Source organism: Oncorhynchus tshawytscha, linkage group LG02 (assembly GCF_018296145.1).
Source record: "Oncorhynchus tshawytscha isolate Ot180627B linkage group LG02, Otsh_v2.0, whole genome shotgun sequence".
Classification (NCBI taxonomy): domain Eukaryota; kingdom Metazoa; phylum Chordata; class Actinopteri; order Salmoniformes; family Salmonidae; genus Oncorhynchus; species Oncorhynchus tshawytscha.
In genome coordinates, this window is record NC_056430.1 from 58,532,228 (window position 1) to 58,550,048 (window position 17,821).

At 41.9% G+C, this 17,821-nt stretch overlaps 1 protein-coding gene across 2 annotated transcripts; it reads left to right on the plus strand.

Annotated features, from left to right (window-relative positions):
* Nucleotides 1-2,884: 2,884 nt before the first annotated feature.
* mtif2 (mitochondrial translational initiation factor 2) lies at nt 2,885-17,405 on the plus strand. Of its 2 annotated transcripts, none has more exons than XM_024443726.2 (14): nt 2,885-3,044; nt 4,168-4,333; nt 5,815-5,929; nt 6,164-6,335; nt 6,662-6,822; nt 7,188-7,364; nt 8,864-9,003; nt 9,452-9,576; nt 9,835-10,039; nt 12,631-12,883; nt 13,105-13,245; nt 14,773-14,937; nt 15,783-15,923; nt 17,023-17,405. In XM_024443726.2, exons 2-14 carry the CDS (start codon nt 4,175-4,177, stop codon nt 17,190-17,192), a joined length of 2,124 nt encoding a protein of 707 aa, XP_024299494.1. In that variant the 5' UTR covers nt 2,885-3,044; nt 4,168-4,174; the 3' UTR covers nt 17,193-17,405. The 2 variants fall into 2 exon arrangements, with proteins under 2 accessions (XP_024299494.1, XP_024299502.1); XM_024443734.2 differs by having other exon boundaries at nt 2,887-3,044; nt 4,275-4,333.
* The last annotated feature ends 416 nt before the right edge of the window (nt 17,406-17,821 follow it).

A 17,821-nucleotide genomic window follows, 5' to 3' on the forward strand; every position in this document is an offset into this window, starting at 1 on the left:
GGGAGTATGGCTAAACGGTGCACTGTCTTTCTCTCAGCACATATCAAAGCTGCAGGCTAAGGTTAAATCTATCTATTGTAATCGCTCCTAATTCACCACAGCTGCCAAACTAACCCTGATTCAGATGACCATCCTACCCATGCTAGATTACGGAGACATCATTTATAGATTGGCAGGTAAGGGTGCTCTCGAGCGGCTAGATGTTCACATTTGCCACCAAAGCTCCTTATAGGACACATCACTGTAAACTGGTCATCTCTGTATACCCATTGCAAGACCCACTGGTTGATGCTTATTTATAAAACCCTCTTAGGCCTCACTCCCCACTATCTGAGATATCTACTGCAGCCCTCATCCTCAACACCCATTCTGCCAGTCACATTCTGTTAAAGGTCCCCAAAGCAAACACATCCCTGGGTCACTCCTCTTTTCAGTTCACTGCAGCTAGCGATTGGAAAGAGCTGCAACAAACACTCAAACTGGACAGTTTTATGTCAAAGACACAGTTGTGGCTGCTTTGCGTGGTGTATTGTTGTCTCTACCTTCTTGCCCCTTGTGCTGTGGTCTGTGCCCATTAATGTTTGTACCATGTTTTATGCTGCTACCATGTTGTTGTTATGTTGTGTTGCTACCATGCTATGTTGTCTTAGGTCTCTCTTTATGTAGTGTTGTCTCTTGTTGTGATGTGTGTTTTGTCATATATTTATAGGTATTGTTTTTTATTCCTAGCCCCCGTCCCTGCAGGAGGCCTTTTTGGTAGGCCGTCATTGTAAATAAGAATTTCTTCTTAACTGACTTGCCTAGTTAAAAAAAAAAAATATTAAATAGACCTTCTCTTTGTATGACTGACGCTGAAAGATAAATTCCAGATACACATATTTTAGCATTATTATACAATAGATGCGAAATGGCATTGTGCAATATCACTACACACAGTAATGTTAGCTAGCCATCTAACATCAGCTAGCTAACAGCAAGCTTTAACTTTGTCTTTTGTCTAGACATGTAGCTAACCAGCAAAACAATGAACCATCATCCCAATCCATAGAGTACTAGTAATACAAACCGATTGTCATAGCTAGCTGAAGTTAACCAATTAGGTTCAATGTTTGCCAGCTAACAATGCAAAATGGCAATCTGAGAAAACATCGCTAACATTACACAGTTCATACACAATGCTAGCTAGCTAGCCAGCCATCTTACATCAGCTAACATTAGCTAGCTAACAGGAAGCTTTAACATGGGGTCTTTTGTTGAGACATGTAACATTAACATTAGCTAGCTAAACAATGAATTTATAATCCCAAACCATAGAGTACTAGCAATACAAACCGATTGTCATAGCTAGCTCAAGTTAACCATCGAACTTCAGCTAGCTAGTTAGCTAACAGCAAGGTTTAACTTGCAATGAAAACAACTTTGACTAAATCAGAAATGTATAATAACAAACTGTAAGTAGACTCTCTTTCCCATATACATGGATGAAAGCTTCACAGCAGACTGCAACCCCTTTCATTAAATAAGACCTGTGTCGTTTCCATTTTGTATGTACAGTTTGCTTGGCCCATTGTTGTTGTATCAAGTCACTCTGGTTCACACTGACCATGTGCAATGCCACAAGAAACATCTTAAGCTTGTAGCCCCCACCAAAACTCTGACCATTTTACTCGCCCTAGCAGAGCTGGTTAGGCTGTTTTCATGTTATCCAGGAAATCTTCCACATTTTGGAAATGTCACTGTAGTTGTTATGGGTGTAAGATGGCACAGTGATGCCATCTGTTGGTAAATGTTCATTACTGCAACTCTTGTGTTTTACCGGGGTGCTTGAGATACCCGGATGCGTTGTCATGTACTGAACAAGACTGGTTACTCGCATCAATGCCTCTGTCTCGTCATTTAACATTCAAACAGTAGTCATGACAGATTACTCTGATGACGAAGTAGTGGATGTCGGCCAACATCACCAGATTGCTGCTTTCAATGTCACTTACAGCAGGTCTTTGTGCTGAATATTTTTACTTATGAGTCACTTGACCGACAACATGGTAATTACTTAATCATTTTTATTCTGAAAATATGTCTATGTACTGGTAGAAAAATGTACACACTCCAATCCAACTCATAAAAATGTACTTTTCTGACATGTTGCCGACTGTAGTTGTAATTGTATTTTTGTCAGTTATTTCAGAGATTGGCAGCACAACTGAAAAAAAAAGACGAACTGCAGACACTTGCAATTGGATCACAACCATTGAAACCATAGACCTGACACTACCGGGAAGATTGATACCAAAGATGATCTACATATTGACAAGATATTGGACAGTCTGCTCAAACAATGGGCATACATGTCCGCAAAGGCAGAAGGCGGAAGGGAAACTTCTAGCCAATGAGAGGGCATATAAGCATGTGAACAATTGGCTCAATTTATATCAGTACATTCGTAACAACCTGAACATTACGAAACTTATATTCGATCAAATACGCCTCCCTTAGCAATTACATTTTATATTGACCAAATTCGACACACTATACAAAAAATCCTCACTTGGTCTGCTTCTCGCGCAGAAAGATTTGGGACGGAGTCAGTCCTCTCGCTTCTCCCTTTCCGCCAGTCGATACCATAGAGAATGATAGAAGGCTCGAGTGTCCAAAAGGTCGTTTTAGCATGGGCGTCCACCTTGCTTCCGCCATTTTAAAGCAGTAAAAAAGTTGTCAACTGGGTGGGAATTCCTATGGGTTGTAGGCTCAATGGCGCTGCCCATTTTTGTCAAAGGCGCTCTAATAGCACAGATATAACGATGAGTCCTCTGTCTATATGTGCTGCCAATGTTGTCAATGACACTATAATAGTACAGCTATAACAATGAGTCCTTTATCTATCTCTATGGCCAATACACTGACGAAATGCTTGCTGGGATACCTGTCATGGCGGCGTCCTGTGAAGGGTTGAAATGGATGTTTGATATCGCTGAACGTGTAATGCAAATGGGATTGAAAACCACATTAACAATGTGGTGAAACGGGGTAGCCTAAATCACAAGGTGAGTTCCTCGGATTTGTGTTATTGCTAGTGGGTAGCTAGCCACATAAAATCATGGCATCTAGCTAGCTAACTCCCCAAAATGACTCCAGCTAACTTACTATGAAGTCCACTGCAGTGAACTGTGGTGTTTTGGACACTGTCGCCACAGAGTTTGACAACCATATTTGCAGTCTCTGTTAACTGCAGTGTAACAGAACAATTTTGTACGGGCGTGGCTGAAGTGCGTCAAGGTTTGGTTTGCCCGATAACCCGGTTAAAGTTTCCCATTTCCTCCATCTTTGAAGTGGGTGCAACAACACAAGCTGTGCTAAGGTCAACCACGTCTGTTGCGTTTCAGGTTCTTTTTTTCTAGTGTCTTCAGGCGTTCTACAAATCTTTGCAGCCTGACTGTAATAAAGACAATCTGGAACTCGATTTTATAATCCTAGCTCTATATTTTTTTCAAATGTAATTTGTTCCTTAAACTAAATGGGCAAATTAGCTTCCCAGAAGATACTGACCCTACCGTTACACTTGTTTACACTGAGCTGCACTGGAGTCATGAACGCAATCATGGTTACATTAAGACACAGTGGTGCCAGCGTGAGATATGTGTCAGAAAACATACCTCAATGCAGGGCTGGAATATGTCACTGTACTTCAAATTTGATCTTTATCCGCACTGCTCCACTGAGAAGTTTGAAATAATGCACATTTTCCTGGAAAACTGCCCCTTTCGTCCTCATGTTAGTTAATAGTAGCCACTGCTGCCATTTTGGAATGGCAGTGTTAGCCAGTATGCAAAGTTGATATTCATGTAATAAGGAATTCCCTTTGACCACGCCCACAAATTGGGGGAAAACAAACATTATTTCCAAATGACCCACAGTGTAAAAGAGCCAACTTTGTGTTGAGTTTTATGTTATACAGAAATAACAAAACATGGTGAAAACCTACGGTTCGTGATGCTCTCACATAGGGAAATAGAAGCACGGTGGCTTCAGGTTTTTCGATGTGGGGACCCACAGGCCCCTTTTCATAATGTTGCTAGCAAACCGCTTGGCAAATGGTAGTTAACCTACTGTACAGCACGACTGCAGATGCCAATGTGAAATGAAAATAACAATTTTGTTTTTTTTTAGCACTGAAATGAATCGGGCGACCTCCCTGATAAGGAGGGTGAGACTGATAACGCATACCGACCCTACACTGGTTGCAAACTACCTCCCTTTCCCTATCTTTGCTCCAGCTTGGACCCCTGCACCTCCACTGACCAGCCACCATGCCAGATTCCTTGCTACTAAGCAGGTGAGACATAGGGGCAAGTTTTGAGTTGAAGAAAAACATATTCAGACCCCTTGACTTCTTCCACATTTTGTTACGTTACTGCCGTATTCTATAATGTAAATTGTTTCCTCATCAATCTACACACAATCCACAATTAAAGCGAAAAATAGGTTTTGAGGAATGTTTATAAAAACAGATACCTTATTTACATAAGTATTCAGACCCTTTGCTATGACACTCAAAATTGAGATCAGGTGCATCCTGTTTCCATAGATCATCCTTGAGATGTTTATACAACACGATTGGAGTCCACCTGTGGTAAATACGATTGATTGGACATGATTTGGAAAGGTACACACCTGTCTATATAAGGTCCCACAGTTGACAGTGCATGTCAGAGCAAAACCAAGCCATGAGGTTGAAGGAATTGCCGTAGAGCTCCGAGACAGGATTGTGTCGAGGCACAGATCTGGGGCATTGAAGGTCCCCAAGAACACAGTGGTGTCCATCATTCTTAAATGCAAGAAGTTTGGAACCACCAAGACTCTTCCTATAGCTGGTCGCCTGGCCAAACAGCAATCAGGGGAGAAGGGTCTTGGTCAGGGAGGTGACCAAGAACCCAATGGTCACTGACAGAGCTCCAGTTCCTCTGTGCTGTGGCCACTCCTCAGTAAAAGGCATATGACAGCCCGCTTGGTTTGCCAAAAGACACCTAAAGGACTCTGACCATGAGAAATAATATTCTCTTGTCTGTTGAAAGCAAGATTGAACTCTTTGGCCTGAATACCAAGCGTCACTTCTGGAGGAACCCTGGCACCATCCCTACAGTGAAGCATGGTGGTGGCAGCATCGTGCTGTGGGGATGTTTATCAGCTAGGACTGGGTGACTAGTCAGGATCAATGGAAAGATGAACAGAGCAAAGTACAGAGAGGTCCTTGACGAAATCTGCTCAGGACCTCAGACTGGGGCAAAGCTTCACCTTCCAACAGGACAACAACCCTAAGCACACAACCAAGACAATGCAGGAGTGGCTTCGGGACAAGTCTCTGAATGTCCAGCCAGAACCCGGACTTCAACCTAATCTAACATCTCTGGAGAGACCTGAAAGTAGCTGAGCAGCGACGCTCCCTATCCAACCTGACCGGGTTTGAGAGGATCTGCAGAGAAGAATGGGAGAAATTCCCCAAGTAAAGTTGTGCCAAGCTTGTAGCGTCATTCCAAGAAGACTCAACAAAGTACTGAGTTAAGGGTCTGAATACTTATGTTAATGTCATATTTAAGTGTGTGGATTGATGATGGAAAAAAACAATCCATTTTAGAATAAGGTAACAATGTGGAAAAAGTCAAGGGGTCTGAATACTTTCCTAATGCACTGTAAATGCAAATGATAAGAAATGTAATAGGCCTTGATCTCTATTGAAAATAGAGATCATGTGGTTGTGGTCTTTCCTTATGCTTTTAGATCCAATAACATTTTTTTTCATGTCTTTTTTTTTTCTAGGGTAAAGGCCATAGTAAAGTTCAGAAGGTCAAACCGAAGCAGGACAAACAGGAAGTAGAAATAAAGCAGAAGATGACGGTGTCTGCACTGGCTCAAGCTATGAACAAAGACTTTGGTAAGGCTGATTAAATTTAATGTATAATCATTCAATAGTCTTTAAAGTCATTATTTATTTTACTGAATTATGGTATGAAGTATTGAATATGTTCCAAGGTGATTAAACTTGTCCAATAAGAAATGCTTGTTTTCGTTTTCCATTCCAAAACGTTTCGCTACGGTGTACACTAATGAATACAACGCAGGTCTGATATGTAGTACTGATTTGAACAGCGTACCATTTATTCCATAGATCATGTCTTTGAGGCTCTGCTCAACACCTCAGTGGACCTGGATTCCCTAGAGCCCCACTCTGTTCTGGAGGAGCAGTGGATCAAGGAGGTTGTGAAGAGGTCTGGGATGAAGTTCAAGTGGGCCAAGCTGGTGGAGTCCAAAGAGCGTGAGAACAAAGACACTCAGAGAAGGTAGAGGACCTGTCTTGTCGTCTGATTGTTAGAAGGGTGGTTAATGGAGTATTTTGGTTGACAGTTGCTCGACATTTCAAAACAAAACCTCTTGAGAATTGGTTGTTGGCCGTCTGTAGGCATTAGGGTAGAAAGGGCTCAGTACCATCCAGGTACTGACATTCCCATTCAAGCTCAAACCTGGATAAAACCCAAGTTATACCATCTGAATATGAACTTTTTTTAAAAACATTTTATTATATTTAAAGTTTTTTTATTTTCACATGAATGAACATACAAAATAGAAACAGAAGTTGCATCTGAATGTAAATCAATGTTTATTCTAGAGATCCACCAGATCCGGCCGTCCTGGTGTCTCGTCCTCCTGTCGTCACCATAATGGGCCACGTAGATCACGGAAAGACCACTCTGTTGGACAGCCTTAGGAAGAGCCAGGTGGCTGCGGGGGAAGCAGGGGGCATCACCCAGCACATTGGGGCCTTCCTGGGTAGGGAAACAACTAGACTCCACAAGAAGTGTTTTTTTCGTGGAATGTTTAGTGATCATAAAACTAGCTGCTAGTAGTAGTGATTCTTACAGAATCTAGCTGAATGAATCAAGGGAATCATATTAATATTGTATGAAAATGTTGACTAACACCGGAAGCTCCCCTCAGACTGTCCCCATATCCACTCTTTGCTTGAGACCACCTGTCGATGCAGATCATTGCAAGGCTAAACTGTAAAAGTTATTTCTCAACCTGGTGCTATGATGCCTCATAGCAATACATATTTTGAATATACCAAATTTCTCGGTGAGGTTAGATTTATCTTCACAGATTTCAGAAGGTTCCATCCTGATTTCTCTCTGCAGTTCAACTTCCTTCGGGGGAAAAGATCACCTTCTTGGACACCCCAGGGCACGCAGCCTTCTCCGCCATGAGGGCCCGTGGAGCTTTGGCCACAGACATTGTCATCCTGGTTGTTGCTGCAGATGACGGAGTCATGAAGCAGACGATTGAATCCATCCTACATGCCAAAAAAGCCCAAGGTACTGTCATATTTCATATTGGCATTTCTATGCAACTATAACACATTTTGGGTGACATCTTTGAGGGACATTAATATTTTTATAGATTAAATAACCCTAACTGTAGGGATTGATGGCATTCAATCCAAACTGCAGCTGGCGATAGCATCATGTACAACACATATTCCTGCTGTTCACTTTAAATCTATATACACTGAACAGAAATATAATCGCAACATGTAAAGTTTGACCCATGTGTCATGAGCTGAAATAAAATATCCCAAAAATGTTCCATACACACAAAAAAAAAACATTTCTCTCAACTTTTGTACACATGTGTTTACATCCCTGTTAGTGAGCTCCTTTGCCAAGATCTTCCATCCACCTGAAATGTGTGGCATATCAAGAAGCTGATTACACAGGTGCACCTTGTGCTGGGGACAATAAAAGACCACTCTGAAATATGCCATTTTGTCACACAACACAATGTTACAGATGTCTCAAATTGAGGGTGCGAGCAATTGGCATGTTGACTGCAGGAATGTCCACCAGAGCTGTTACCAGATAATTGAATGTGCATTTCTCTACCATGAGCCGCCCCCAATGTCGTTTTAGAGAATTTGACAGTACGTCCGACCGGCCTCACAACCACAGACCACGTGTATGGCTTCGTATGGGCGACGTCAACGTTGTGGATAGAGTGCCCCATGGTGGGGTTATGGTATGGGCAGGCATAAGCTACAGACAATGAACACAATTGCATTTTATCGATGGCAATTTGAATGCACAGAGATACCATGGCGATGTCCTGAGGCCCACTGTCGTCCCATTCATCCGCCACCATTACCTCATGTTTCAGTATGATAATGCACAGTCCCATGTCGCAAGGATCTGTACACAATTCCTGGAAGCTGAAAATGTCCCAGTTCTTCCATGGCCTGCATACTCACCAGACATCACCCATTGAGCATGTTTGGGATGCTCTTCATCGACGTGTACGACGGCGCGTTCCACTTCCTGCCAATATCCAGCGACTTCGCACTGCCATTGAAGAGGAGTGGGACAATATTCCACTGGCCACAATCAACAGCCTGATCAACTCTATGTGAAGGTGTCGTGCTGCATGAGGCAAATGGTGGTCACACCAGATACTGGCTTGTTTTCTGATCCATACCCCTATTTTTTCTTTTTTGGGGGGTATCTGGGACCAACAGATACATGTCTGTATTCTCACTCATGTGAAATCCATTGATTAGGACTTAATGAATTTCATTTGACTGATTTCCTTATATGAACTGTAACTCAGTAAAATCTTTGAAATTGTTGCATATTGTGTTTTTTATATTTTTGTTCAGTATAAATCATCACTGCCTTTTCATGGCTAACGAGACGTTTCAAGAGATAACATTGTTGGTCTGAACAAGGCTCCCAATGAGCTCATTTAATGACAGTTCATTATTGTATGCCTTTTATGTACCTGAATAGTAAAATTGGTGGGGGGGGGTTTGGTGTATCTGCAGTGCCAATCATTGTGGCAGTGAACAAGTGTGACAAGCATCAAGCTGACCCAGCACGTGTGAAGCAGGAACTACTATCCCATGATGTGGTATGCGAGGAGTATGGAGGAGAAGTTCAGGCTATCCACGTTTCTGCCCTGAAGGTGAGTTCCTCAACCATAGGAAGGAGGTTTACTTTTTTAATATATCATTGAATATATAAAATGGACTCATTTCTCATTTATTACAGCAGACCAGGTGGGAAACAACATGTCAGACATTTAGCAAGCCTAATGTGTGTGTGTGTGTATATATGCATATGTTTGTTAATTGGATTCTGCCCCTTGTCTCATCTTGGGGGTTAGGACTGTCTGCCAAACATGGTCCAGCCTTAATACAAACACTACTGCCCACTTAAGTCATTCCTGTAATGTGCTTATTATGCATTTGTCACGGTCTGTTTTTGTCCCTCAATAGTTGTCTAAAGTTGGTAAATGTGGATAAAAATGATTGAATTAAAACTGTCTGGCCCCAGCCTAATTCACCTATTTGTGCAAGTCGGTGCATAATGCCAAAGCCATGAAATTAAAGAACAACAATATGATTCCATAGGGGAACAATCTGCTGGAGCTGGCAGAGGCCACGGTGACCCTGGCGGAGGTGATGGAGCTGAAGGGTGACCCGACAGGCCTAGTGGAGGGCACCATTATCGAGAGCCGCTCGGATAAGGGCAAGGGGTGCGTCTCCCCATGACACAGCCACGGATGAGAGCATGAGCTTAGCATTTGGTTGTTGGAATGGTTGCACCAAGCCTTCTAGCTTGCCAACATTCACACAAAATCACAACCTAAAAGCATTATATTGTCAAATGCATATAATCCACTACAATTTGAGTGAAATTATTGGAGTAATGTTTAAACTATTTTTAAATGAATGTCAGTTCAATAAGATGCTGCTTACAAATACATTTTTACAACTGATTTCCTGTTTTGCAGGCCAGTTACGACAGCAATTGTCCAGCGAGGCACGTTAAAAAAGGGCTGCACTTTGGTTGCGGGGAAGACGTGGGCCAAGGTGCGCTTCTTGTTTGACGAGAACAACTGCACAGTGAAGGAAGCTGGGCCGAGCACTGCTGTGGAGATAGTGGGGTGGAAGGAGCTCCCCTCTGCCGGCGAGGAGATCCTGGAAGTAGAGTCTGAGGTAATCTCTCCTGGACAGACATAACATAAATGTAACGTCTATCCTAGGACAGTGAGATGAGGAACAATTGTTCCTGTGCACCTATTCACAGTGTACCTCTCCCCCAGAACCTTATCCAGTAGCCAGCGTTTCGGCAAGATTTTGATTGTGGGTTGCCGAGATTAAGTCTAGGGTGACATATTGCATTATTAGAAGAGTAGAGGAATTCTAAAGCCTGTGTGAATCAGCCAACTACGAATTTGGTAGTCATACAACCCAGCCTCAAAGCAATATCTGGATGTTTTTATTTATTTATGAGAATGAGGAGTAGTACAGTTGGAATAGGCCTTATCTGAGTCATTAATTCCATGCCGCGCTGTATTGGCGGTCACCGGTGCACTATAGATACACAGGGCGAGGCATGGCTTAGTGTGACCACGCCTCAGAGCAGAGTACGGACGTAGGGTACTCCCATGTAATTAGCCTAACTTTGCCGTCAACCTAAGCAAACTACTGACACTTTTTAGTAGTTTCAATAAACATTTTCAGTAGCTTCATTATGCTGTCACAAGTGATTTGAGTGATATTTATTCTGCCACTCTGCGTTACCTGACCTGCTAACACTGACCGTAAACCTGTCACGTTATACTTACATCACTGTTTGTTTACCCCTAGCTTTTTCGCTGGTTAGCACGCTAGCTAGCGAGAGAAGTTAATCTCAAACTAATTCGCTAGTTTTAGATCTGCCAAATAACTACTTCCAGTCTTTTTGCCTTAGTCAGTGCATTCAACTAAGTTTAGTTTATCACCGTGTAATGTTGATGTTCCCTCTGCACAAAGCAGCATAAAACATAAGGCTAGTCATCATACACTGATAAAATATTAAAATCAAATTTATTTAGAAAGCCCTTCTTACATCAGCTGATATCTCAAAGTGCTGTACAGAAACCCAGCCTAAAACCCCAAACAGCAAGCAATGCAGGTGTAGAAGCACGGTGGCTAGGAAAAACTCCCTAGAAAGGCCAGAACCTAGGAAGAAACCTAGAGAGGAACCAGGCTATGAGGGGTGGCCAGTCCTCTTCTGGCTGTGCCGGGTGGAGATTATAACAGAACATGGCCAAGATGTTCAAATGTTCATAAATGACCAGCATGGTCAAATAATAGGTCTGGGACAGGTAGCACGTGGTGAACAAGTCAGGATTCCATAGCCGCAGGCAGAACAGTTGAAACTGGAGCAGCAGCACGGCCAGGCGGACTGGGGACAGCAAGGAGTCATCAGGCCAGGTAGTCCTGAGGCATGATCCTAGGGCTCAGGTCCTCCCGAGAGAGAAAGAGAGAGCATACTTAAATTCACACAGGACACTGAATGAAATCACAGGAGAAATCCTCCAGATAAAACAGACTGACCCTAGCCCCCCGACACAAACTACTGTAGCATAAATATTGGAGGCTGAGACAGGAGGGTTCTGGAGACACTGGGGCCCCATCCCTGGACAGGGCCAAACAGGCAGGATATAACCTCACCCACTTTGCCAAAGCACAGCCCACACACCACTAGAGGGATATCTTCAACAACCAACCTACCATCCTGAGACAAAGCTGAGTATCGCCCACAAAGTTCTCCACCACGGCACAACCCGGGGGGGGGGATATCACGTCAGTGACTCAACCCATTCAAGTGACGCACTCCTCCTAGGGACGGCATGGAAGAGCACCAGTAAGCCAGTGACTCAGCCCCTGTAATAGGGTTAGAAGCAGAGAATCCCAGTGGAGAGAGGGGAACCGGCCAGGTGGAGACGGCAAGTGCCTTTCCGTTCACCCTCACACTCCTGGGCCAGATTACACTCAATCATAGGACCTACTGAAGAGATGAGTCTTCAATAAAGACTTAAAGGTTGAGACAGAGTCTGCGTCTCTCACATGGGTAGGCAGACCATTCCATAAAAATGGTGCTCTATAGGAGAAAGCCCTGCCTTCAGCTGTTTGCTTAGAAATTCTAGGGACAGTAAGGAGGCCAGAGTCTTGTGACCGTAGCGTACGTGTAGGTATGTATGGCAGGACCAAATCGGAAAGATAGGTAGGAGCAAGCCCATGTAATGGTTTGTAGGTTAGCAGTAAAACCTTGAAATCAGCCCTTGCCTTAACAGGAGGCCAGTGTAGAGAGGCTAGCACTGGTGTAATATGATCACATTTTTTGGTTCTAGTCAAGATTCTAGCAGCCGTGTTTAACACTAACTCAAGTTTATTTAGTGCTTTATCCGGGTAGCCGGAAAGTAGAGCATTGCAGTAGTCTAACATAGAAGTGACACAAGCATGGATTAATCTTTCTGCGTCATTTTTGGACAAAGTTTCAGATTTTTTGCAGTTACGTAGATGGAAGAAAGCTGTCCTTGAAACAGTCTTGATATGTTCGTCAGAAGAGAGATCATGGTCCAGAGTAACATATTGTCTTTCCTTACTTATTACTGGTAATGCCCCAATTCAGACTTACAAGCATATCTCAGAACATAGTCACTTTTGAGCTCTGAGTTATGTTTTTGTCTCGTCTGTTAATATATCTGTTGTGACACCATATTACCCCATTCTATCGATCTTTATCCACTCAACTATAGAAAAGAGCAAGGGAGGTGGTGGACTGGCGTTGCTACCAGGAGGAACAGGACAAACTGAAGGAGGACATGCAAGCCATTGAGGTAAAGCAACGGGAGCACCAAGAGAGCTATAAGAAGGAGCGAGAGCCCCTGGCCCACCTCAGCTGGAGGCAAAGGAAGTCTGCTCTGTACAAGGCCAACAAAAAGCTCATGGCCATGCGGCCCAGCGAGAAGTTGGAGTCCCAAGAGCTCTCCCTACCACTCATTGTCAAAGGTGACTAGATCAATTAATTAATCTGCATAACTCAATGACATGGCTAGACAACTCAATTACAGAACAGAATAGAAATGCTCCTAATTAAAATCATATTTCAATATTTATATTAAATGCATCATGAAATAACTAAATTAATCACAAAATATAAAAAATAATGCCATGAATAATTCTAATAAAGCATATGCCATTTCATACCGACTTGTCTTTTGCCACTGCAGGTGATGTGGATGGCTCTGTCGAGGCTATCCTGAACATCTTGGAGAGCTACGATGCGCATCACCAGTGCCAGATGGAGGTGGTCCACTTTGGCATCGGAGATGTTTCCGAGAACGATCTCAACCTGGCCGAGACCTTCTCAGGTGCATCCTCCACACATCACACCATGTCATTGAAAAGGGAGATGTTTGGTCTCAATAGAAGACTGAAATGCCGGCATCACTGCTGTAGTTAGAATGCCCCATGAGTACATTCTAACTGTCTTCAGAGTTATTATCCAATACTCAACTTAAAACACATCTGGTTTACTTTCACTTCAACAAACTTTCTTTGTAATGATTTTAACCCTTTACACTCATGGGAATTGGCCTATATGGATAGGCCTAAATGGAAGTGTTTCTTACAGAATACATTTGAATGGTATAAGCATGATAGCAATTAAAAGGGAACATTTTGGTGATTATGGGGAAATTATTAGACCAGTCTAGGACATAATAATTCACCTGACAAAAGACTGAATCCAAACATGACACTGTTGATTGTATGTGTATTTTACATTTACTGTACTTTTCACAGCATTAGCCAATAACGAAATCTGAAAATACTCTGGATACATTCAGTAACATAATAAGAATATTAATTGAAATGGTGGAGTAGGTGCAACATAAGACAATAAAATGACAAAGGTTAGAGTGAGAGGACTAACTGGTGTCTCTGACGTGACCACACACTTCTCCAAAGTAATTTCAATGCACTTCCATGACTCAAAAGAGTCTTCAACTACAAGGTCCTTTTTTTGAGCTCTCCTAGCTGTGCTGTTGAAGATCTAGAGCAAGCATACTTGTTTTGTTTGGAACACAACCCTGCATCCCCGCCGTCACACAATTACTGTTGTTTACACAATCCAAACACTGACCATTTTATAAATTGCCGAAAGCAAACATGACTAGCTAAGGTATGAAATACGATCTTACAGTGTTAGACTTTCACAAAGCAGTTCAGGGTGAGCATAGTAAGGAGTCATGAGTGCTGTCAGGTGTGTGTTCCGCAGCAAATTTTCTTCACAATAGACAAACAGGCTCATTCTGTTCAGAACAACCCAGGGTATGATGCCATGTAATCTTCTAACTACATCAAACATGGTGATCATAAATATATATGACATGAGTTTTATGATATGGAAATGTCAAGTGCACATTTGGACTCCATTGGAGGGATGGGGGCAACTTCTTGTCACGTGCAGTGCTCATGTTCAGAATGGCTGTCAGTCGAAACCAATACAGCGCTGTGAAGCCTGAGCTCTGATGTCATTTAGAATATTTTACTGAATAGCCAATTTAGGCGCTTCTGTGCCCAAATGTGCCATTTTTCAACCCGTCTACGGGTACAAGTTTAAAGGGCTATGTTTTAACCAGTTAAATATAATCTAAATATTATTTCCCTCACATTCCATTGTTTAATGTCCCTTCAAGCATGTGCTCTTGTATCCCCTCAATCTGTCTGCTTACCTGTTATATAAGTGTTTTATTATATCCCCTATATTTACACCTTTGAAAATGAAAAATAAGTCTCTTATTGGTAAACTAATGTTTTAAGATCTTTTTTATTTTATGTTGACAAATGTTTTGTTTATTGTTATAGTAACACTTGCTATTTCTTCCCATGACCAGGCACCATATACGGCTTCAATGTGGGTGTCAATAAGTCCATTCAGCAGATGGCCACTAAGAAAGGCATCATACTAAAGATGCACAAAGTTATCTACAAACTCATCGACGACCTAAAGGACGAGCTGAGCAGTAAACTCCCTCCGTCTGTGAAGGAGAATGTGATCGGTGTGTGTGTGTGGTATTTTAATTTAATAAATCAGGGTAGTCAACACAGGCAATTGTTACCGAGTTTTCTTGGGAGTCCTGGGATACATCGAATCAATAAACGTACACATGACATAGTAATTGTCAAATGACATACTGTAGTGGTCAAATAAATTGGCACTTTTGCAATGGAGCAGAATATTCAGTTTTCTCTTTCAAAACATGTCATATGGCTATTTTTACTGTGCAGGCACCTGCAATTTACACAGGTGAGGTAAATTATACCGTTAACAAGAATCACTTAAGTCTCCAACCAGATTAATTTGAATTCTGAGTAATTCAGTTCAGGACATTTTTTTTCTTCTTTGATTGAAAACATTTTCTGTAACTTTTTGGGGATCCTATGCAGTTGTAAATCAAACGCATACACGTGGGAACACAAAGTTTTCCCCATTTCAACTTATTTTAGAAGAAATAGTGACTCATGCAAGGTTATGTATTCCTGTATATCGGTAGTGTTAGTTGCTTTGTTTGCTGGTTTGCATGCAGTTTAAAAACACTGGATAACTTTCTTTTCACTAAACTGGGAATAGACTGTGCTAGAAACCCTAATGTAATTGTTTGCATCTCACACAGTTTGGGTTACTGTTTTGAATCCCAGTTCTGACGGGTGAAAAAGAGAGAGAAAATCTGGTGGTAGTGCTCTTAACTTAACCCCCTAAACTGCTCATTGGGCGCTGCATTGTGACTGCCTTCTGCTCCAGCCTCTTCAACCTAGTTTGTGTAGCGGAGGGGTTAGGTTCAGCAGAAGACCGATTTCCGTCTCGTATGGATTGAAAGTATTTTTCTTCGTCTTCTCTTTCTAGGGGAGGCATCTGTCCTGGCCATGTTTGACGTGACTGTTGGGAAGAAGAAAGTGCCTGTCGCCGGCTGTAGAGTTCAGAAGGGTCAGCTAGATAGAAAGATGAAGTTCCGACTGGTCCGAGGCCGAGACATCATCTGGGAGGGTAAGCAAGATACCATACCGAATAGCTAAAGGGAATGTCACTCATCCAGGATCCTTACTGAGGTTCAATATCTAGCTGATACTTTTAAATACATTAAAAAAGAGGAGATGCCAACACCTCCGGTTCCATGGTTGCCATGGCACTGTAGCCCAGGCAGAGAGCTCTGTAAATATTGTACATATGTTTATTATTATTTATTTTTTTGTGCATTTTGGGGGGGATTCGGCTGCTCTAGGGTTTGATCACTATATCCTGTGGACTCTCAGACTTGCAGGATTGTGATGAAAAGTCCATATTTGGGCTTGTTAGCTAGCTAGCTTGCTGTTTTGGATTAAAATAATGTGACTTTTTGTTTAATCTGTTTGGAAGTATTACACCAAGGATGGCATGCTGTGTCCAGAGATAGCTGAGGAAGTTCAGGGACTGTTCAGGGAATGCGCCTAACCACTGCCAAGATGTGGTGGCTTTTCATGCGTTTTTCAGACCTAATACTTTGTCTCCATTTCTATTTTTTTGTCTGTTTTACTTTTTATGCGCTTTGAGATTCTTTAAAGCACTATACAAGTTCCAAAATATATGAATTATTATTAGATCTGTATGCCTGGTAGGCTAGGTCTACTGTGTAGCTTATGTTTGTACATTGTTTAAGCCATTTATTTAAGAGGACCACAATGGTAATATGTTTTTTGTGTCATCCCCAATTTTAAAAGCATTATCCACATGTGTGGTTGTATTGTGTTTTAAATGATCAAATATATCTAACCTTTTCCTTTATGAAATAGGATGTTATCTAAATGAGCACCTCATTCCATAGAAGCCTTTTAGGAGCGTCTGCATATCTACACTATACTTTCAAATATATATTTATAAGTATGTGAAATTCTGTATTTACTATCAATGCTCCATACTGGTAATTAGTCAAACCGGTTGCTTAGTGTATACAGATAATGTCATGTGATAAACCTGTGGCTTATTTTGTATGTACTCTGATGACGGGTCACCCTTATTCTTGAGTCAGTTACAAATACATTTGGTGAAAGTTGGTTTCTTATTCTTGATTAGAGTGAAAACTGTGTGCGGTGTCTTGTATTACCTGCAGGCTCCTTGACAGCACTGAAGCACCACAAAGATGATGTCCAGATGGTGAAGACTGGGATGGAGTGTGGCCTCTCTGTGGATCAGGACATCGAGTTTCGACCTGGAGATGAAGTAGTGTGCTACGAAGAGACTGAGACGAGGCAAACAATTTCCTGGGATCCAGGATTTTAGGACATGCTATGGATATTGGCCTCATCAGGTGAAAAATCAATGATCTGAATTGATGGAGTATTATTTATGCTAGAGACGGTTGAGCATTCCAAGACTTCGCATTTACATGTAAAATTGTGAATGTCATGACTAATTGAATTTGAGGTGTTGTACTGACTGCTCTGCTTGATGTAATAAAATTGTTTCTAGTAAGATTTTATTTTTTTCAAGTGATATGAGCGTACAGTACTTGTATCTGTACCAGCAGTGACTTTATTTGTGTTCTACAATTGGACAGATTTTCTTTGCTTTGGGCTCACTGATTTTGAGTTAATATTCTATAAGAGGAACAGGAGCTCAAGCAGTGGAAAATTAGGTGCTGGTACTCAGCTCCAGTGAGCTCCTGCTCAAGTCAAGCACTGCATATACAGCACATAATTTTCCAAGAGACGAAGTGTAAATACGTATTACAATTTAAAAAATAATGTGCATATCGTTTAAGGTAATAAATATGCTGTTATGTTGAAAAGTTATGCACACACTACATGTAGAAGGGCCTAACTCCACTCACATCTCTCAGCTGTCTGTGCATTGCCGTGATAACTTTAGTTTCTGGCCATTTTTTTTAGCTTCTTTAAAAAATACACAAC